Source organism: Halichoeres trimaculatus, unplaced genomic scaffold (genome assembly GCF_033239565.1).
Source record: "Halichoeres trimaculatus isolate MK-OKI-2021-1 unplaced genomic scaffold, fHalTri1.1 fHalTri1_scaffold_11, whole genome shotgun sequence".
NCBI lineage: Eukaryota > Metazoa > Chordata > Actinopteri > Labriformes > Labridae > Halichoeres > Halichoeres trimaculatus.
Window position 1 is genome coordinate 15288055 of NW_027437189.1, and position 22560 is coordinate 15310614.

The following is a 22560-nucleotide window of genomic DNA, read 5'->3' on the forward strand; positions in this document are numbered from 1 at the left end:
TAGTTCTTTTTCTGCAAATATCCACATCCTCTGAGTCCATCATCAGGTAAATTAGCGTGTACTTTCAATAGTCATAAAATCACCATAATTTTACCTTTTAATGTAGAAAATTAGCATAACTAGCGAGCTAGATTGCTAGCATTGTACTGTCCAAACCTAATCTCTTTGCTGTTTGAACAACTGTTAGGTCTTGTTTGTGATGCTAGTTCCAAAGGGATGTTATAAAGCTACTGTTTGAGAAACTATGTTCCTAGTTGTTCAAACAGAAATTTAAGTTAGCTTCGCCTGCCAACTTTAAAGTGAGACAAGACTCAGGAAATATTCACAGCTGAGAACAATATATTTCATACACCTAAACAGAGTCTGTGGGGTAATAGTGTTATTGAAGTGATGCTACATTAGCACAGTTAGCTGCACCAGTTTTCGGTCTTCTGTACTTACATGGGAACTGCACATCTCACATGTATAATTGTGTTTGTAAGATAAAATTGGCTTCTCTGTAAATAACCTGTGGTTTCTTCTTTTGTTGTCACTTTGTAATAATACTAAAGTATAAATTACCTTCAGAATGTATAGTTAACAATGTTAGCATGCTGAATAATTGGAATTATACAATGTAATCATAGTCTCTGAGCTGCTACCATGGTTTTGAAGTTTTGTTTGAAAAAGCATTGCATCCAGACAAATGTAGAAAGCTAATTTTTAAAAACAAATTCTCGATTACCTAATAGTATGTGCTGAGCTACAGGACTCACACGCACCTTTTTGATTTGATCAGATCACTAAGTCACCTGCAGTGTATTCCTCCTAAGCCTCACTGGTTACCTAAACCCTGTGTTTCAACTACACACAGTCAGATGAGCGGACAGGGCCAGTTTGTGGCATCAACACCAGCAGCAGGGCGCAAGCACAGCGGTGTCAGGGTGTGTCTGCTGCAGAACGTGTCCGGGCATCAGTGGACCTGACAGGCTGTGGCTCATTAAACCCACGTCAGACACACGAGGTCAAGACAACTGCTACAGCGTGAGCGACCTGCTCATCTTCCAAACCTATATAGATACACACACACACACACACACACACACACACACACACACACACACACACACACACACACACACACACACACACAATGCAACTGTCTGCCCAACAGGACAGGATAATACCCCAGACCTACGAGTTGTTTTATTTTTAGCATTTAATCATTACTGCCAACTGCTGAGAAATTCTAAGAAATCTTAAAGCATGAAGAGACTAACGGCTTATCTAGTTATTATTCTGGATTCATGCACATGGGAATTATACTGTGTAAGATTTGATAGAAAGAGTTGATGTTTTGGTTTTTTTTTTCTCCCCTAAGAACTCACTTTGTGCAAGTTGTATCAGTGTGTTGACTGTGTGGGAGGATGGATGGCAGGCTGGCTTTGGGAAGCAGGTTGACAATGTTGCTGCAGAAGGTTTCACAGTGGGGTAGAGAGGGAGGAACTGGGGGCAGTGTTTGGCAAAGGATGAAGCGTTGATCTTCATTTCAAGTTCAGATATGCAGGTTTAAAAAGCCCCTTGTGTTTTTATTGTGTTTTCTTTGACTATGCTTATAGATTCAGTGACCAGAGAAGCCAGTTTAAACAAAAGAAAAATGAACTCTTTGTTTGCATTTTGTTTTTTAAGTCAAACTTTCCTTATATTCTGTCAGAATTTAAAACTCAGAATTCTGGGATTGAGGTGAGAATTCTGAAGAATATTCAGAGTTTTGAATTTTCTTTTATTGGAACTTGGTTCTGAAAGTCAAAATTTCCCAAAACATGTCACTTTGTCATTATAATTATTATTTTTATTGGCCTGTCTTCTAAAATAACATTTTTCAGTGGTGAAGTTGCTAAGCCCAGTGGCACAATTTTCCTAACATTTATCTGCCAAAGGCTAAAATGAGGCTATCCATTGTCTACAATAAAAAAATAAACAATTTATTCACAGTGTTTGAAAAGTCAAAACATGAAAGCAATCTTTCACAAAAATTTGTATGAACAACCACTGACATATTAAATGAACTAAAAACAGATGTGTTTCTTTTTTTTATGCTCCAAAAATTGAAAAAGGTGTTGGATACTGAATTTTAAGTCATTACTGAGCCCAAAACAATGCCAAAGTTAAGTTAAGTTAAGATAAGATAAGATAAGATAAGATAAGATAGTATTATTAATCCTCGATGGGTATGCCACTGTTCACACAGTCCACTCATACATTACACATCGTGAGATTTACAATAAAAAAATAAAAAACAAATATCAAATGCCATGTTCATGAAAGATAGCTGTAGAGTCAATGGTGCACTAGCTGCCCTCAACACCTACACAAGAAAAAACAGAACAAGCATTACAAGAGCTCCAAGAGAACGGACAGTAGCCACCAAGTTACAATTGCCCAAAACAACGAACTGCCGCTGTAAGTTTTTAGAAAATTATGAATTACTCTGACAAAAACAGTAACACCTGAAAACATTTGTGTTCTGCTTGTTTGCTTAAGGCACAGTGTAAATCTCGTGATAACTCTGAACCAGTATCCGCTTCCTAAAAAAATAGATGACTAAAACTGAAACCTGACTGTCAGAATTTTAAACAAAAACACACAGGGTCCATCTTCATTTCACACGTTTCGGTCTCACCTCACCTTTTCTTTTTGCCCCCTTAATCCCCTTCTATTTCCCTCTTCCTCCTTTGTTCATCTGGAAACCCACCAGAGACCCCGCTATTGGTCGAGCATGAGGAGAGAGGATGAAGAAGAGGATCTCTGTCAGATCTGCCTGTCCAGTGATTGTTCAAGCAGAAAGGATTAGTTGTACTCTGTCCGTCTTTTGCTCTGTCTCGTTAGGCCTGCTGGACCTCAGGACCCAGGGGTGCTCTTGCCTGACCTGCTGGGGGTGTTGCACTGTAAGAAGCCCCCACCCAGCAGAAGGCCATGAAAGATTCAAACTGGCTAAGAGGATTTGATCTTTGTCATGTCATGATGCTAATCTCCTGATTACAATGGAGCTAGAGATCAGTCCATGAGGAGTATATATGATTGCATTTTATTTTATATAAGTTTAAATGACATGTTTAAGCTCCTGTTGTTTGCTAAGATACAAAGACTTAAACCCTCCTGTCTGTGTCTGTTAAATAAAGGTTGGATGTGGTGGTAAAACTGTTACCTTGTTCCACCAAAAGGTGTCAAAAAATGTGCTCAACTGCACCTTTAAAGTTGACTAATTATATAAAGTTTCATTTTCGAGTAAACAGTGACTTTTTAATGGTGCGAAATATACTGTATGTGGGCTGCAAATGTAAATAAATACATAAGATACTCTGTTGATCGCCCAGAGAAATTCAGGTATACAAACCTAACCCAATCAGGCTTGGCTCCAGATGAAACTTAAACACAAAAAAATCAACAATAGATACAAAAGAAGCCAAAAGAAACACAAGCTTATTATGATTTTGGAAGTTTTTCTGTGAATTTGTGTTGGAGTAATCCAGGATGAGACTACAGGCTTTCTGAACAGCTTGTTCAAAAGAGAACGCGTGAGATCCACATGGGATCTGCTTAAGTCATGACATCACAAATTGGCGAATGTTTTAAAAAATGGCCATGTTTGTGTTTCTTCAAATTTTGTGTAGATTTTTGGACCAAAGGATATGTCTGTGTTTCATAGTTTGCCATTCTAAACAGACAAACAGTGGTTAGCTTAGTGATGGCAACTTTGTAGTATGGCAACAGTGAAGGGGACTTCTTGAATGCTGGGGGGTTCTGGGTTCTGAACAGCAACCTGAGATAAGTAAAAAGTTTGTTTTCACACTTAATCATGTAAAGCTGCTACAGAGTTATCAGAGAGATGACAAAAACTTTGAAAGTAAGCAAGGTACGTTGTCTTCAAAGAATGTTGATTCTGATTTGAGGGCTGATTGCAGCCTCTGTACATGGGATGTGACCACTAACCTAGAACACAGACTCTGAACCTGAACTTATTTCATTCAAAAAACAGATTAGGTCAGGATTTCGTTGTGTGATTGATGGGCACTCATAGTTGCCAATAGCTCTAAATTTGATAACATCCATACAGGACAGTACAGTGAAAAACCACAATTGGTACCTAGATTGTAGGTCCTGTGTAAGGTAGGGATTGAACTTCAATTCAATTATTGCAAGTTAGCTTAAAGACCCATTTTGATGTATTCGATGTCAACCTATGTTCACTGTTTCCAGTTTTCTGTTAAATAAACTGACTTCAGAGTCATTTTTATCTTTTAATAGTTGGAAGAAAATTTGAGTTTTTGAGTTCTAATATCTTTCTGTCAGGTTTCTCTTTTACACTGAGGACCTCTACCTAGTGCATCTCTTTTGCGTTTTGTGTCAAGGTGACAGTGCTGCTCCGATAATGTCAGAGAAACACTGCCTGGCCGCTCCGGACATAGCAGCTGTCAAGTCACTGTCGACTCAAACCAATCTTCACCATGTCAGCTACGTCCTCAGCCCCCACACACAGCTGCTCCCCAGGAAACACAAAGCAGCAGAGCACATTATTTTCTTCTTCACACTTTAAGTGTACGACTGTCACCTTAGCAGCACCTTTTTCTTTGATCATTACGCAAAACATGCCATGAAAGGCTTCAGCTGAACAGACAATAGAAGAATGTGTCCTGGGGAGTACAATTTGCAAACAAACAGCATAATCGTTCAGTGTCCTGAAAAAAATCCATGAAAATCTATATTTCTGTTCAAGGCTCGTGCATCCCCATAGATGAATAAATGACTCTTGGTACACTACTGGAACAGCTACAGGTTCTTGTCCTGCCTGTGTATGTCTGTGTGTGTGCATTCAATGACCCGCACCTTTATTGAACGCAAACTAGATTTTCCCATGTGACACAAGATGTGCTGGAATGTGCACTAACTCCTGTGTTTACATGAAAACACAACGTCAGCCTGCAGCAAGTGCAGCGAACAGGAGGGACAGTCTCTGAATTTCTTTTGGTTGGACAGTCATGCATTGTGCTGTAGAGTGTGTTTGCATGAAACAAAGAAATGCTTTTGTTATCCCGACTCTTAGAACATACGCAAACCTTTGAAGCATCAGTTATTCTTGACTTTTAATGCATTGAGATGTGAAACAGAACAGATCTGCAGACCTCAGGCATCTTGAACTGACAAAGGTTAAATAACAAAACAACCTCCTGCCTGCAGTCACAGGATCTTCCTGGAGCTGTTATGCAATTGGCACTTTCCCCCCCACACCATATTATGGTCTCACACCTTCTGTTCGCCCTCTGATTGTGTTTCCTTTCCTCCCCAGCTCATTTGCCATGTCTAAAACAGCGGTGAAGAAGCTGCACTGGCGCTCCAAGGTGCAAGACAGCTTTGTTCCTTTGCTGGGCGCGTCAGGTGAGCTGGGCATCGCCATCGGTGGAGGAGCAGATTATGGAGAGTTTCCATTCGTCACGTCGGCTCCGGGAGGCATCCTCACAGTGGGTGATATCATCATAGAGATTGGGGGAACACCGGTATTAGGGATGACATTAGGAGATGTCCGGGGTGTACTCAGCTCCTGCCCACATCCCATTCGGATCAAGACTGTGTCACCAGGTATGACTCAGCACTCTTACAACTCACAGCCCTATAAATTAGACTGCAGTTTATTGTTCTGCTGGGCGTAAATAATCTGCACACTGTCATGGAAGGTGAAAACACAACAGACGGCAAGGCCTCTGCTTGTGCTGATTGCATTTATATCTTACAACACCACAGGGATATTTAACAACATGTGACTACTCTAAAGGTGCTGTAAATACTTGAAGGTATGATAATTAATGTAAACATTCTTTTTCCAGATTGATTCAGCTGATACCCTCTTAATTGTAGTGTTCAATGTATTTCAGATTGTATAAACAATGGATGATATGTCACCATCTACTCCTGTTGTGCAAAAGTGAAGCCAAGATGCACTTCGCTATAGACACTGGCATCTTGCTCCACTGGTGTTTTTGAGGTCAGAGCGGGTTATTCACTAAGAATGGATGAGCGGCTGCTAACTTTCCTCGCTGTTTGCTCTGTCTCAAGATCTTATTCATGGTGCTAACTGCTCTAAAGGTCTTTAAGCACAAAAACGCCCACAATATTTTGAAGCTGTGAGCATTTGGGTCCAGTTTTGCACCAAATGTGAATGAAATCAGTTGTCAAATCTCAAATCTGTTCACGTTAAATTCTAGCAAGTGCTGCATCTTTGCAGAGAAGGTGCTGGGAGATGTTTCTTGTGATGGTTTTCCTAGCTCGCGGAAAGTATGTGTAAATGCGTGCAAATGTTTGTGTGTCTATGAACACACTGAGGTGGAACTTTGCTGTGTGAAAAAAAACAGCACGAGTAAACACATGTAAACAATACTGGCCTGCTGTTTGCTTTGTCATTTCTGGAGCGTTGAACATTACGCATGCTTTGTGAATAAGACAATATTTTTGCCCTGCAAAGGCAAAATTGATTGGTTGAGCCGTATCATTAACTTCCCAAACATTCTTCTAACAAAAATAAACTTTGGCTTACAGATAAAACAAAGATTGTTGTTCCATCATTGCTCCCCCTCTATGTGTTGACCCGTCAGCACATAGTGCTGCAGGATTCACATTTATCAATAGAGCTCAGTCATTAGATTTTATAGTTTGACTCCTGTCCCATTGGTTAGCTTGGAGAAGGCCGGCTTTCTCATCCATACAGCAGCCAGTCATTGGGGGATACCTCTAAACATTAAGAATAAAAGATAACATTATTGTTATCTCTTTTGACCAAATCACTGCAATTTGTTGTTAAACTGTTGTAAAACTGTTGAAACTCTAAATACAGTTAAAAATTCTGAGTAAATTCATGGTTATGGCACCGTCCCTGTTATTAACATGGCTGTGGTTTTTTCCCAGATACATAATCACAAACATATTGACAGCCGTGCTCATATGCAGTCCAACAACACTTCCTTCTGTGTGTTTAATTGCCCATATAATGCAGTCAATCTTTGATTCTCTGCCTGACGCTGTGACAGCTAGAGTTGTTGATGTTTTAGCCCTAACTTCACTGGACTACACCCAAACAATCTGTTACCCCGTTGTCCAAGCTGTCACTCAGAATAATTCAGCTCAGCTGACTCCCACAGGCCAAGTCTGCAGCCTAGAGTGTTCTGATGCCTGATTTGCACTCGTCAATTAGTCCGGATATGTCAAGGCGATCGGTCAATATGTGGGTAGGAGGTCAAAACTGCTGATGACACATGACAAGAGCGAGGCGATATAGTTGTCTGTCACCAGCGAGGGGACCTTGATGTTTAGATCAGGGGGCTGAGGTAACGGATGTCTTTGAAGGCTCTGAATAAGGCCATATGTCATTGGGATGTCACCTGACCGCAGCTCCTGATGGCCTTGCTGGCTGGATTGATAGCTGGTTTGGCCGCAGGGGTGTAAATGGGGACCTTTGCTCCTGCTCCCACTGCTGCTCTAGATCTATTATCATTTCTAAAGTCCGCCTGGTCCCTCCCCTGGCAGCTCGGCTGGGTGTAGTGTGGACAGTGATGGATGAGCTGATGCGACTGGTTGCTGTATCACACCTCCTCCTGCCTCTGCTACTACAACAACTCCCTCTGCCCCCAGCTCAAATACAGGACATGGGGCTGCAGTCTCCAGAGCAGTTTAAAGGTTTTAGCTTCAGTGCTGGGGCTCTGTGGGGAAAAGCAAAGAGGTCAGAGTGATATGATGGGTCTAACTAATTTTGCTCGGTGGATTCAGCCAGAAAAGCCTCAGTCTACAGAGCCTTGCATAAGTTCTCATTCCTTTGAACTTCTCTGTGTTTAGTCACGTAACAACTGTGAAGGAAATAGACTCTTGGGGGGATTGTGCGCAATGGGTCGATGGCTGTAGTTTTACTAAGAACAAAAACTACCAAGAAAAAATAAATGTATTTTTTATCAGCAATTAATTTTTTAAACTTGTAAATATTTATCTTGCAACAAACTACAAAGTGTTAAGCTAGAATCGCACTGAAACATTTTCTGATTAGTACTGGCTGATATTAACCCTTTTCATGACTATTATTGATGTGTTGGCAAGAGATGCCAATCCAATTTAATGATTGTCAGGGTTTAGCTGCAAAAATTAACACACAAGGATTAACAGCCTACCTGACTGTCATGTAAAGCACACAGGATGTTGGTCATCATTAGCTCCCATTGGTTTCTGTCAGCCTGTCCTGAGTTTTAAATAGTTAATGAAGGTACGAAGCTGTGCCTTGTGCATTAATATACATGTTTTATTAATTTAGAAAGTCTCTGATCATTTTTGCTGTGCAGAGGCTTAAATCCAACATGTAAATAGAAGCATGGCAGCCTGTAGGGGCACCTGGTTCTTAGAATAAGAGGTGATACTCTTATTAGTCTGATTCACACCCAAAACACACCTTTGAATAATGAAGAGACTCAATGCAACCTCTTTGTGCCCTACATCTTAATTAGCACCCAGAATGTGCTGCACTTAACTAGCAAAATGTGATCAGACGCATTATAATTCACTTTGTGCCATATGTTTCAGTCCATGCATTTTAGAAGATTTGAATAGGGCCGGTTTATGCTTCCAAAAGTAAGCCATTTTGGGGCTTTATGTGCACTTTGAGAGCTTATAATTAAGGTTTAAGGTTACTCTATTTGTACCCATAAGTAGATTTGGTTTGCAGTGAGTCAGCCAACTTTTAACAATAACCACCAATCATGAGACAAGAATTAAAAACAAAAATGACATCAGGCTTAGACTAAAAAAGGAACCCTCGGAAAAACAATAAAGAAGCAACAAATAATAAGAACACAGGAAAGGACAAAGATCAACCGTTTGTCAACGAGACAAGGACAGAAATGAGGTTAGTAAAACAAGTTTAAAGGTGCTTCGAGTAAAAACAAGATTAGGGAAAGGAATGGAAAGAGAAAATCAGGTAATAAAAACAAACACATTTTGTGTGTTTAGAATGTTAGATTAAAGGAACAACTGAATCAGAAGTAGAAATGGCCTCTTAGTTTGAATCTTTGCATCACTGTCAGCCAAATTTGCAATACGTAGACTCTGATGATGTCTCAGCTGTAGGGAAGTATCTTTCTTCCACTGTTTTGAATATTTGTTTAATTTTGGAAACCCAGAAAACAAGAGGATGAAAAAATCGTACAAAATTAAGAATGTGCACAGCTTTGCGTACTGTGAAAGAGCAGGTGCATCTCATTGCCTTTGGCTAAACTTGTGCATCCAACAGATGCTTGCTCTAAGGACTGCTTTTGTTTGTTAATCAAATGCTATACAGCCCAAAAGTGTCTGTTTCAATCCTTCATTCGTACGCTGTAAAATGCAGAAAAGTCCAAGTAGGATGAAGTCTTATGCAAAGCTTTGAACCTCTTCTTTGTACGGCTATTAACCTTGACATCTGACTTCACTAATGCTTGTCTGTACTGCACAATGTACAAGAGATCAGCTCATTCAATTTCCGAGAGCTGATGTTGAGGTCTAATAGACGAGAAAATAGCAGCTGTTTCATAACGAGATGAACAAAAGCCCCTCATATCTCCCAAAAGGCAGCTGGTTGGATTCATTTCCCTTTACGGGCAGCAGCCATATGCAGTTAGTAATACGCACACGCAGTTGACTGTCTGCACTAATAAAGTTATAACACTGTGACGTTTTTTAATGGCGCTCGGCACAAATTCATTCTACTCCCAGGCAGAACCACTGTAACAGACGGTGGGGGTAGAGGTGACAGGGGTGTACAGTCTGTGGGGGGAGCACTGACAGAGCTGTCGTCTGTCAGAGTGACAACCTGGAGGTGCTTTCAGCCAATCCATAACAGTGAGTGACCTGTCATCAGAGGCCATAAAGCACTTGAGATGATATTAGGAAATGAAAGAGAGGAAACCCAAGCCCTGATGATCAACTCTGCCTCCCCTGGTGACAGCCTCAACTGTTGTGTCTGCAGCAATTAACCTCAGCAGGTTGTTATGTATGCATGAGGTATGCGGGGAAACACATTTTATATTCAGAATCCATGAGAAGTGATATAGAGAGATCAGTAAGTGAGAATGTGTAAGTCTTGGTTGTAAAATGAAGTGTTAAATCAAGCCTGGTGGTAAAGATTAGCACTTGGAGTATATTTCAGTCTGCTCTTGACAGGCACAAACAAATCTTAGAGTAAGTATACATCATCTGAGTGTTTGTGCTTACTGGACTGATTTCTTATGTCCCTCTCTCTCTTCCTCTCTCTTTCTACTTCTTCCTCTCCTCTTCCTGCCATGCTCGTACCTTTGCCCTTCCCTCAGGCTCCACATTGTGCAAGGATCTCAGGTTGTATCTGAGTAAGTGCTTCACACCCGGCTCAGTGGACAGCCAACTTCAGCAGGTCATCAGAGAGAACCTCTACCTCCGAGCTGTACCTTGTGAGTCCCATTATGTGCTTCTTCTGTTTGTGCTGTGAACACACTTTTTTCTCCCTCTGTGTCTTTATATTTCTTCTTTTTAAACATCTTTGTTCATTAGTCCACATATTTTAGTTTCAGGTTCAAGCTCTGGATTTATTTAAACTGACCGTTTCATCAGAAATGCCAGGAATACAGCTTATTAGCTTGTATGCTAGCTGGTGCACCACTTAAATGCTGTAAGTAATTAGCTTCCTTAAACATAAACTTGTTTCCTCTTCACATTATTAGTCTTCACAGTAATAATACATCTTCTGTGACGCGCTAATACGAGAGTAAAGTGCCATTTTTTTTCACAGTAGTGAATGCTAACTGTTCCCTTCAAGCAAAAATTCTATCAGGCAATGCTAACAAACGTAAGCATTTAGTTTTTTTCTCCAAATCTTGTTTTAATGCTGTATTCACATGATTTTTCTTGCTTTTTGGTAGGATTTTGTGAAACTTGTAACTGCTAAAAAATTTTTTAAAAGTTGTTATTATAATGATCAGTTACTTTAAGACTTAAGAAGTGAGAAAGATGTTAAGTTTTCGCTAAAATTTCCCTAGCTTATTTCTTGCTGCCCAGGTTTGTATTCCTTTAGTATTCTAAGCCAGGCCAACGATCACAAACATGTCACCTCTACACTGCTGTTTTAGGACTCATATAAATATATATATATATATATATATATATATATATATATATATATATATATATATATATATATATATATATATATATATATATATATATATATATATTTTTTACCACTCAACAGTGGCCAAGATTTAAATGTAAAACGCCCCTTTTCACAAACTCCTGAAATATTTTGGAAAGTATCAGAACTTTTGTGGCATTATAATTTCAGAAACTTTTGCAATTTGAGTATGCACCCCACTGTGGACACACTTATAACTATAAATACCGTTTTGACCTGAAGATAGGACAAGGTTTTTTTTGTTGAGAATAATGTGGAAAGGTGGGGGTGTCCTCTTATGGTAGGGTTTGAGGTATTGACACGTGCTAACAGTTGTCTTAGGTTGACACATGACCGCAACAGAAGTGAGCTTGTAGGAGTCCTCAGAGCGGCCGTTTCCAAAAGACTGACATGAAGGCGTGTGAGTTTGTTTAAATTGTAATAAAGGCATGCCCATTATCAAAGCTGTAATTGGAATTGCATTCAAAAACAGATCTTAGTGACTGTAAATAAAGCCAAAAAAGAAAGCAGTCTCTGAGGTTACTTTAATGATTTACTCTGTATTTCAATAAATGTTGTTTATTTAAAAAAAATAAATTTTGGTTATGAGACTCTTTTTCTAAAGATTGGTCTTGAAAAGAGGGTGGTCATCCTTTAAATGGGACCGTCCTATATTAGGGTCAGTATGGTACTCAGTGTTGTTACGATGAATGGGGGTTTGGGAACATTTAGCACATTTTGTAGGAAGAAAAGGAAACATATTCTTTCGACTGGGTGTTTGTCATCTGAGTGATAAGTGATGTCTTTGGTATTCCCTGACTTCTTTAGACCTCTGCCTTTCAAAGAGAGCTGAAAGGGAAAAACTCCAGACGAGGCCATGTTAAAAATCTATCTATTTATGCTCACATATGCAGCCAGCCCTGAAAATGCCAGGTGTATAGTGCATGAGTGAAAGAGGGTAAAATGGTATAAAGAAGAAAGAAAATGGTACAAGAACATCTCAGTTAACCTTATTCACCTTAATCTATCCAGGCATATCTCTCAAAAGTTACAGACCTCATTAATTCTTTGATAACACATCTCTTCATTTTCTACCATGTGAACCCTGGTGTTAATTGGAGTTTAAGCCTGCAGAGCTGTTTCCCACACTTCCCTCTGTTAATATATGCAAGAAGAACAGAGATAATTTGATGAAATAACAAAAGAACACATTATCAGGCTTTTGTTATTTCTTAAATTGAGTTTGAGACGAGCAGAGGAAGCCACAGGTGGCGTTAGTTTGGACATTTATATCTCCCTGGGTTTATCCTCAAGGGCAGTTTTAAACAATCTTCTCCTTTTTTTCCCTCAAGGCTGTTCCTTTGTTTAGTTGGTGTAAATATGATCTTTCACAGGTTTTTTTTACCAGTACAGTTTCTGCATTATCCCCTGAAAAAGAGGCTTGTTCCATTTTCATGCTTAAGTACAAAATCAGGCACAATGGCAGCCAAACGCAGCTAGTTGTAGTACATCTGTTGCCATCTTAATCCTGTGTAATATGACGTCATTGGAAAAAAGCTGGAGGATAGCACAGCCATGCAGGCTTTTCTGAGAAAGATCTGTGTTTTTATGTAATATTCTGTTTGCGTAAGTTTGATCTGCTTTTTGTCTTGTTCAGGTAGTTTTATGGAGGAGACTATAGACCACCTAGTGTGCCGGTAGTCTTAACCTTGGCGTAGTGGTGTGGGCTTTCTGCTAATCTCTCCTTTAGTCCAGGAAGTAGGTCATGTGAGACAGTCTGCCAGCACGGCCCGCTCTCTGACAGGACAAGGCACAGGTCAAAACTCCAAGGATGGTGCAAGGAAGAAAAAGCCCTCCCTCTTTGCCCATAACATGCATATTCATATCAGAGTATAATTACAGTTTTATTCAAATTAAGCTCTCTCATTACTTAGCCATGCATGCGTGCATCCTGCTTCATCTACAAGCAGCTGCTTAGGGAGTGATTGCCTAAATAAACAGTTATGCTTTCAGTAGTCTCAGTAAGTGGATTTGGAGAATGGCTTGGATAAAAGAGGCTTGTCATGTGGAAAACTGAATAAATCAGTAGTTTACTGTCTACACTCAAAGACAGGATATCACTCTGGTTATTAGCAAGCTATATCAAAACATTACATGAAGCTGTCCAGCCTACTTGTGCCTTCTGGTGTCAAACTTTGGACCAGACTTCCAATCTCTTAGTGCTTTCTTATAGTAAGAGTGACAACAAGGCAGGGTCAGCCCCCGGGTGTGTAATCCTCTGATCTGCTGGAGACGGCTCAATAGGATGCTGTTGTTCTCATGCCGGCGCAAACATTCGCACGCTGTCCTGATCCCAAGACGGCTTGGAGGCTATCACGTCTTGTAAATTGTTGGATAAATCAAGAAGGATATCTGCTTTTTTTTGTTGTTGTTTTTATCAAGGAGGCAGCTGAGCTTTGAGGTATCAGGAGCTAAAAGCTGAAGAGTTTTTATCTGTGGCTCTTTGTGGCCCCCTTCAGGACCACATGTATGTTCCTCTTGTTACAGGAGGTTCTTTGATGTGCTTTTCTTACCTCTGTGATTAACTCTCAAGTCAAGTAAGATACAGATTAGCTCACCCCTGTCTGTGTTTAAATGTTCCTTCAGTCCAGAAGCAGAATAGTATGAATAAGCCTTAGTTTCTCTCTCATTTGATGCTATTTTTTACTCTGAAACTGTGGCTTTGTATTTTTGTGCTATTTAGAGAGTATCACAGTCCCTGAGTCCTTTTGATGAGACGGTGGGCTGTGATGTTGGAGCTGGCACCAGCGCAAGAAAACATCATTACAAAGACTCAGTCAGGAGGGCAGTGCATAAAAATGGATGAACTACTGTATCAATAATCTAGAGGGGGGAATTAAATTAAAAGCAAATGTCTTTTAGTGCCAAAGTGGAGGAGGGGATGACTGCTGTTTAATGGCAATGTGTGCTCATATTTAAGCAGAAATACGCAGCTCACTGTGAAGCCTTCAGGAGGAAGGGTAATGTAAACTGTGTTTTCACTTCAATTAAACAAATACAGCTTTCTAAGTCTTCAAACTTTGTCACGCTGAGGTTTAACAGGCCTCACATAACCCTGCAGAACTCTGTCATCCTTTCTCATATGATCGCCAAATTCATTTGTATCTCATGCCCTTGAATGATTCAGTTTCAGTGTCTTTGCTTGAAGGCCAGCTCCCTTCCTGGCCCCCGCCACAAAAGACTTTTCTAATTGTCTTCAAAGTGAGTCAGAGATAAGAAACATCATCATTTGGTTATTCTAATTCTCTCACGTCACAGTCGTCACACAGATCGTTTGTGGCCTTTTCATGGTGAGATTTTTGTGTGCAATGAGCTTGACAGACAGTTTTCTCGGTTTCTCTCTTCCTCGTGCGGTTGATACTAGATTCTGTGTAATTACCTCTTCAATTTCTGTCTCACCCTTACTCCCGTGGGATTTGCGTGTGGTGCCTACAGGGATAGGCGTGGAAGAAGAAGAAGAAGATGTCAATAATCCACCCCCCACCCCCGCTGACATGTCATATATATTTCCTGGGAGGGTGCATAGATAATGAATCCCTGCCTCGCACCATTTCAGCTGCAGAGATAATGTGTGTCCTGAGGGGAGGAGAAGAGTTACACATGTCAGGTGTCATCAGGAGATTTGACATCAGTTCTCTAATTACAGATGATTAATTTAAACTGGGTGATATTTTGTGGCTTTTTGCGTTTTACCAAAAGTTCAAACAGAATACTTGTCCAGTGTCAAGGAAATGGCACCAAATAGTTTCCTGATTTAGATCAGCATATTTTCTCTTAAAGAAATGAATTTTTGTTTTTTTGTTTTTGTTTTTTTACTTAGATGACCCAATGTTAGCTGCATTGAAGGCCAAGACAAAGGATGGAATAAAATGTATAACCTATCATATTTTATTGCGTTTTATATGTTATTTCTTTGTTTTACTTTATAGTGTTATATGTCCTGTCTGTCATAATGACGTAAATTGATAACTTATTTTATCATAGTTCATTATAGTTTATCATATTATATGAATTAGTTTGGTATGGTTTCATATTGTCTCGTCTTACATCATTTGTATTGTTGCAAGTTGTATCACGTGTGTCCTGTTGTCTCATCTGGTTAACTGCAAGCAGTCCTTAGTTTGAGACAAACATCCCAGTAAAAAAGAATAGTGCATCTTACATTGTACTGTGTCATATTCATCATCTCTAGTGTAGGGCACTGTACCACAGGACACAGTACTGTAATGTATTGTGCTGTTACGCAGTGTATCATATTGTATTGTACTTAATCATGATGTATAAATCCACTGCCCGCTGGATCGTAACTAACCTTAGCATGCTTTACCATACTGTATTGTATATTGTGGTATCAAATCTTACAGTATCTTACCATATCATAACTTACAGTATATTACAGTGTATCATATTAAATATTAAGTATATTAAATTGTACCAGATCATACCATATCGTACCCTATCACTCCGCAACGTATCATATCTTACAGTGCCATATTGTTAAGTATTGTCTCTAACATTATTATATTATTTCCAATCTTATCATAACTTACCATATTGCATTGTATTGTGTCTTACAGTATCAAATTGTATCATACTGTATCAATCATACCACATAATATCATATCTTATCTATCATATCCTCTTGATCTTAATCGACTGTGCCCAGTCTTGCTGTGCCATACTGTATCAAAATCTAATCTAACCTTTCTCAGAGTATCATACCTTATTATATTGTATCTTGTTGTGTCATGTCTTTCTGTATCTTACGGTACCGTATTGTAAAGTCATGTATCTCACAGTTTCACATCATGTATCATATCCTATCATATTGTGTCATACTGTATTATATCATGCTGTAGAGCATTGTGTTGAACATATTGTATCTCACCATATCTTACTGTTATGTACCTTACTGTCTCATACCGTTTTGTATTAGCTTCTATCATATCTTACAGTGCAGTATCATAATGCATTGTACTGTATTGAAATGTACCTAATGTATCATACCCCCACTGTACCGTATCGTACTGTGTCTTATTGTATCGTTTTGTACCTTACCATACCACATATGACAAAACTCAACTTACCGTGCAGTCTGGTCTCATTTGTATCATAAAGTAATGAATTGGATCACTTTGCCTTGTACCAGACTAGATTTAATTTTACCGTAACTTATCAAAGGAATCAAATATTTTGGTATAATATTGTGTTGTTTTGTCTTGTATGGTTATGCATCATAACATATCTTAATATATCATATTGTTTGTATCATTAAGCCAAATGCATGTAGCGCTCCAGTTCACAATAAGTTTTTCCTCTGGGTAGAATCAAGTGTATGTTATGTATGGTATTGTATCATATTGTATTGATTGTATTGTATGGTACTGCACAATGCTTGTGTGCATTTGATTTTTACACTTCTGGTAACAAAAAAATGTGCATTGCTTCATTATTGAAGGACACACTTAGTGCTTCAGAGAGAAACAACGCCATGTTGATCAAAGTTTAAAAATAGAATACTCCTCAAAGATCTATGGTATTTGGTTTCAGCAGAGGAGGTTGATGCAAGCTACAACCATGACCAGTTACATCACATACTCCCCTTCTTTCTTACTTCCTAACGACAATATGATTTGACTAATTCATGAAGAAATGTACTGTCGGATAAATGGATTATATTTTGTCTTAACTGGATCTTGTTTTGGCTGTTAAAACCTTTTCGCAGATTTTTTAAAACTTGTTTTGCTTTAGCATATGAGTTAAAAAAAATAGTCCCCACATTCAGGTTTTGCATTTAAAAGATGAACTATAACTTTGTCCTCAATCAGAGGCCAGTGCTTCTCTCTTTACTGCTTATTGAGACTCATACTGTACATGAAACACACTTTGTGCTGCAGAGAGAAGAGGTCAGACTGTGTGTGATGCCTCATGCTCACCAGTGTTTGTGCTGCCAAGCCTTTATGTCTGTCTGCATTTGTGAGTTAGCTGCAGTGTGTATGTGTTTGCATGTTTTGTGCCATCCTGTGTGCGTGTCATTGTGGCTGCGAGAGCTGCTCCCAGGACAGCAGTGCATTAATCACGGGTTTTATAGGGTATCTGGGTGTGACTCCCTCCTGCCGGCTCTACATTGACATCACATGTGGTCCTCGAGGAAAAGGACACAGATTCATCCTTAGTTCGGGCTCGAGATGTGAGTCTATCTCGGGAAAAAAAATTGCTTGTCTCAAGGTCAGAGCGGGCATATCGTGGCTTAATGAGTTCTAAGAGGATGTGAAATATTTCACACAACATGCCTGCACATGTATGTAACGATTTCATCTGTGGCTCTGTGATGATGGGACGCTTTTTTTCTGCTGTGGTTTGGATTCACAGTTCTCATCCAGGCCAAGGTCAATGCGAATCAATTATGATGACACACAATTGATCATCCGCGTGCTCCGTCTTTGCTGTGGTGATAGAAAGACTTTAAGACTTTCACAGTGCCTCATTAATGATTAATTCTCCCCTCATTGATCTGTTCATAATACAGCCAGCCTGGTAAATGGCTGCCGTCATCATTGTGCTCTTCAAACCAAAGGGCAGATTTTGGTTTGTGGGTGGACGCTTTGTTGCTCTGGGGCCAAATTAACATCCACATGAAAACACTCTGAATAAAAAGGTCACTTGTTAGTTGCTATTTTCACTTTGAGTTCCAAATGAATGTCTGTACTTCTTTCTAAGATTGTTTTCGCAGCCAGAATAGATCCATAAGTGTCTGTTTGTTTGTTGCTGTTAATTTGTCAGACTAATGAAACATGGAGGCGACTTATTTGCTGAATTGTTGTTTTGTTGAACTCGGATTGATGACCCCTAACAGCAGGAAGGCCGTGATTAATTGACATATCATCAGCATTAAAGCTAGTGTTATCTTTAGCCTGTGTGGCTCTAATTTAACAGAACATTTTTCTCTCTTCTCGTCTCTCTCTGTCTCTCAGGTACAACCAGACAGCCCAGGGACGGTGAAATCTCGGGCATAGACTACAACTTTGTCTCCATTGAAGAATTCTTCTCTTTGGAGGAGTCGGGAGTGCTGCTTGAAAGCGGAAAGTTTAAAGGTGAGGATTTGACTCATTTGACCTTTTTAATTAATGCTGTGTTTCCACTGGAGGAAACTCCCAGAGGAACCTGGAACCTTTGTGGAACTTGGTGTTTTCTCACTATGGAGGTCAAATTTACTGTCTTGGGGATACTTTCAGCTGACTTTTCCTCTGGAGGACCTCTATTCTTTCCTGACACAGAGATTAGAATAGAACTTTATTGTCATTGTAACAAGTACAATGAAATTGAAGTCACAGCAGCAATCAAGAAAACAAAAGTAAAAAAGTGTACAGAAAGTGCAAAAAGGTCCATAAGAAAATAAATGATGACAGCTTGTCCATCATTCTCCAGTACAGCCAGCCTCCACCTCCACAGGGTCCAGGACTGAGCTTCTTCAGTCATCCTCCATCTCTGTCTCCTAGATCCTGTCTGCTCACAGCAGGTGAAGCTTTTCCAGTGTGGCGTTGGTGTCTGGTGTTAGCTTCATTAGCCATGCCTGTGAATAGCATGATGCTACTCTGCCCTCTGGTATTCCCTGTTGCTGGGTTAGCATGGCTAGCTCGTCCATCTTATTGGAGATACATCTTACGTTCCCAATAACGATGGATGGAAGGACAGGTCCATGTCGTCACTTCTTAGCTCACACCTGGGACTAAACTGGGGTCTAAATTGCATCCCTGGGATATTATCTAACCCTTCAAAGTACAGGAAAGAGTACAGGAACTTTGGGGGGGTGGAGCTTGCAGCTCTGAGCATTTTACTTTCAGCATTTCTCTTCACAGGAGCTCAGTGTGAGCTGAGCACTGACAATGGGGTCTAATCTTTGGAAAACTTCCGGGGCAGAGCTTGGAGTGTCAAACTTTACAACTTTTTAACTGTTAAGCCATCTTATCCTTTTGGTTAAACTTAAGCCCTGTTTCAACCAAGCAGTACTCGGTTAAGCCTGGTCCTGTTTGTGTTTCCACAGCTAACCGTGCCCCCTCTCGGTAGGCAGCGTGTAAGTTGGATGCCACATCAGTAACATAATAGTGTGACGCCATAGCAGTGCAACACAGTGTACCCGGCTAATAAATCCAACAAAGAAGAAAAACGTGACACAGTAAACAAACAGCAACGATGGAAGACATCCAGCATTTCGTCCTTTTGTGACTGGCATGTGGCTCTTTGATAAAAAGCACACTAAAGCTTTGTTTCAGAGAACACTGTGTGCTGCCAGGAGAAATGTAGCTGCTGTCACGCGGTAAGTAAGGATTATTTCGACCAATTAACGGTCAGCTGTGCTGTAGCTCCACCTTCCGAGATCAGATCAGTTTAGTCTGGCACCCCTACAGAAGGGTCCCAAAAAGTGGGACAGCTTGTCTTGGTCATTTGGTGGTCTGTCCAGGGATTAGTCAGTGGAAACGTCGTAAAGTGCGTGCAATGCTGAGAAGAATCGAACTGAACTGCTTGGTGGGAATGGGGCTTTAGTTCTCCTCGAGGTTGCCTGAGCACAGATATTGAGTCAATATTTTGTTATGATTTCATTATCTAAAACATGACACGATGCTATGCTATGCGATGTGATGCGATACAATACAATCGTCATTTTGTTTTGTTTTCTAAAGAACAGCACCTTTCTTTGGAGGAACTCCTTGTATTTCTATCTCAGAGATGAGGTTAAAGTTACAGTTAAGGGACAAAATACAAACCACGAAAAGTCCCAGAGGTAAGGCAACCCAAAAATTTTTGTTTGGTTGGTGACTTCAGTGGTTTGATGTCAGCCATCTTTTTCTTTTTGGGGAACTTTGGTCCTACTTGATGCACTAACAGGAGTCAAATTAGATTTTTAGTCCTTGATAGGACTAAGTTAGGGGTTTAGCTTTTTTTAAAAGCTTTTGTTTTTTTATCTGCCTCTATAAACCAGTCTGTGAATCAGCTTTCCTGATCTTCACAATTAGACTGCAAGAAGACTACAGGCAACACCTGGATGAGGGGATTTTTCTAAAAGTAGTGCCTGAAACAAAAGATCAGAAATTTTGTGTTAAAAAGAAAACTTTCCTTCAAGGAGCGTCTTTCCTCCTTCTTATGCATTCTTTGTTTTGCTGCTAATCAAGTGCATTGACTTTCACTGTTGTGATAAATGAGGTTTACAAAGACCATTATAAGACAGCCACCCTCTCCTGAATATTCATAACATCAGGTGTTTCTCTGCTTATACGTAGTCTCATAGACTCCACCCCCACCCAGGTCAGAGTGCTGCCTCAGATTAAAAAGCCTCCATACATTAGCATCCATAATTTATCAGACTCTAATGGGACCAATGAATGTCATCCCTACTCCCCTTACGTGTGACATTGACGGACACATCGCTGTAGCAGAGCAATCAGAGGTTTCTGCAGCATTGTCCCCCGCAGTCGCCTGCAGGACGGCGGGAAATGGTGACGGCTGGTGACCTTGTTGTCAGGTTCACTAATCTAATGTTCCCCCTCAGCCCATTTTGGATCTCCATGAGCCAAATGGAGGAGCAGAGGTAATTTAATTTGTTCTTTAGCAGCTGGAGCAGATGGTCTGGATTGAGAATATAGAACATATAGAGAGGATGATCTCTGGGGAAACGTAACGCTCATACATACAGATGTGTGCATTATGACATGATCCCATTCTGCTGCTGAATAGAGGTTTTTATTTACATGTTGAAACAGACTGCGTGTTACACCCATGACCTCTTCATTTACATCAGTAGATTTTGTTTGTAACACAGACTTTTCCTTTTTTAAGAATCAGTTCTGACATTTTTTACATGTATATATACTCACAGTAACATGTATGTTAAATCAACAGATTTAAACAAAGACAAGGCATCTTGGGAAACAATATCACTTCCATTTCTGAAGCCTCAATGAAAGGGCCACTTTGCATCCTAAAGATCTCATTTATCATATCGTAATGCACTCCCATTATCAAATACCACTCTTCCATTCCTCTCTGTCTCAGGCAATTACTACGGCACACCTCGGCCTGTGCACATCAGCCCAGAGAGCCCCCCCATCACTTACCAGGAGCACCGCAACCTGCTAAAAAACTTCCGCACACGCAGCAAATCGCTCAGCAACCTGGAGAAGGCTGCAGAGGAGGAGCACAGCGAGGAGGACTCGGGCCTGTCAGGCAAGTCTCACTAACTGGGGTGTGTGCGGGTAAAAGAGCAAAAGCAAAACTATTGATTGCTAAGAGCATCATAAGAAGGGAAGTGTTGTTTTTCAGATGTATCGACAGTAGATATTGTGTCTGTTCAGCGTTGCACAGCATCCAGCAGCTAAATACTGCATTGTCCCCTCTATCTATAGCTTTAGTCTCTGATACCCAAATGAATCAATCATCAGCTCGATTAGTATGCTCTAAATTCTCAGAGGCACTGTGGCCTCATCAATTGCTGGACCACCTCCAAAGGAAGGTCAGGCTGCCTTGGGTCGGGCAGGCGAGGAGGTAAGCAAAGAGGCGAGGATGTGAGCAGGGAGGTCATGTTTAAAGGAAGCTGGGAGGGGGAATTAAATTATGTTAAACCAACAACCGACAAACACATGGCTATTTCACAGGGCTTTAAATGAAAATCAAACCTGTTTTCAGTAGTTGTTCATAATGTTTTATGTTATGGCTTTATTTTGTCGTATTTTATAAAAGTGTTAAAATGCCAACAGCGAACAGTCATTTTTATACCTATTCAATTATTGCTTAACTCAGGAAGATTTGCATATAAACACATTACTATTACAGAAAACAATTAAACAAAAGCTTTTAACAGTTTCTGAAAATGAAGTGCTGAGATGTTGTCAGCAATCAAAATAATTAAAGCTCTTGTGAGGAGATTTTAACTGTTTGTGATACCGATGCCGCTTTGTGACCAGTGAAAAAAAAATGAAACCATCAGCAGCAGAATCGACAGTTTCTATAGTGTAATCTTAAATGCCTGAAACAGATGATGATTTACAGCCAATGAAGAAACCATGCTTGGGCCGCAATTTCTTTGAGGTCAGCCTAGAAATAATGAATTCACCAATCACATCTACTTTCACTTCTTCTATGAAAGAATCCAAAAAATGTGATATTCTTTTTTTTTCAGTTGGACATTTTTGTCGAAAACTCTACAGGCAAAATTCAAATTTGCTGAACCAAATCATTTAAAGACTGAAAAATGTGTTAGTTTGAAATCTACATTGTTGATTTCAATGCAAGTGTCATCGCTAACAAGGCAAATAGCTGTG

At 40.0% G+C, this 22560-nt stretch overlaps 1 protein-coding gene across 2 annotated transcripts in view; it reads left to right on the forward strand.

Annotated features, from left to right (window-relative positions):
* magixb (MAGI family member, X-linked b) overlaps positions 1 to 22560 on the forward strand; it is a 58541-nt gene that overhangs the window by 9654 nt on the left and 26327 nt on the right. For both annotated transcript variants that reach the window (XM_074682153.1, XM_074682152.1), the window contains exons 2-5: positions 5327 to 5616; positions 10353 to 10469; positions 18220 to 18339; positions 21296 to 21466. In XM_074682153.1, coding sequence (XP_074538254.1) covers positions 5337 to 5616; positions 10353 to 10469; positions 18220 to 18339; positions 21296 to 21466 — 688 coding nt within the window. In that variant the 5' untranslated portion in view covers positions 5327 to 5336. The remainder of the gene's footprint in view (positions 1 to 5326; positions 5617 to 10352; positions 10470 to 18219; positions 18340 to 21295; positions 21467 to 22560) is intronic.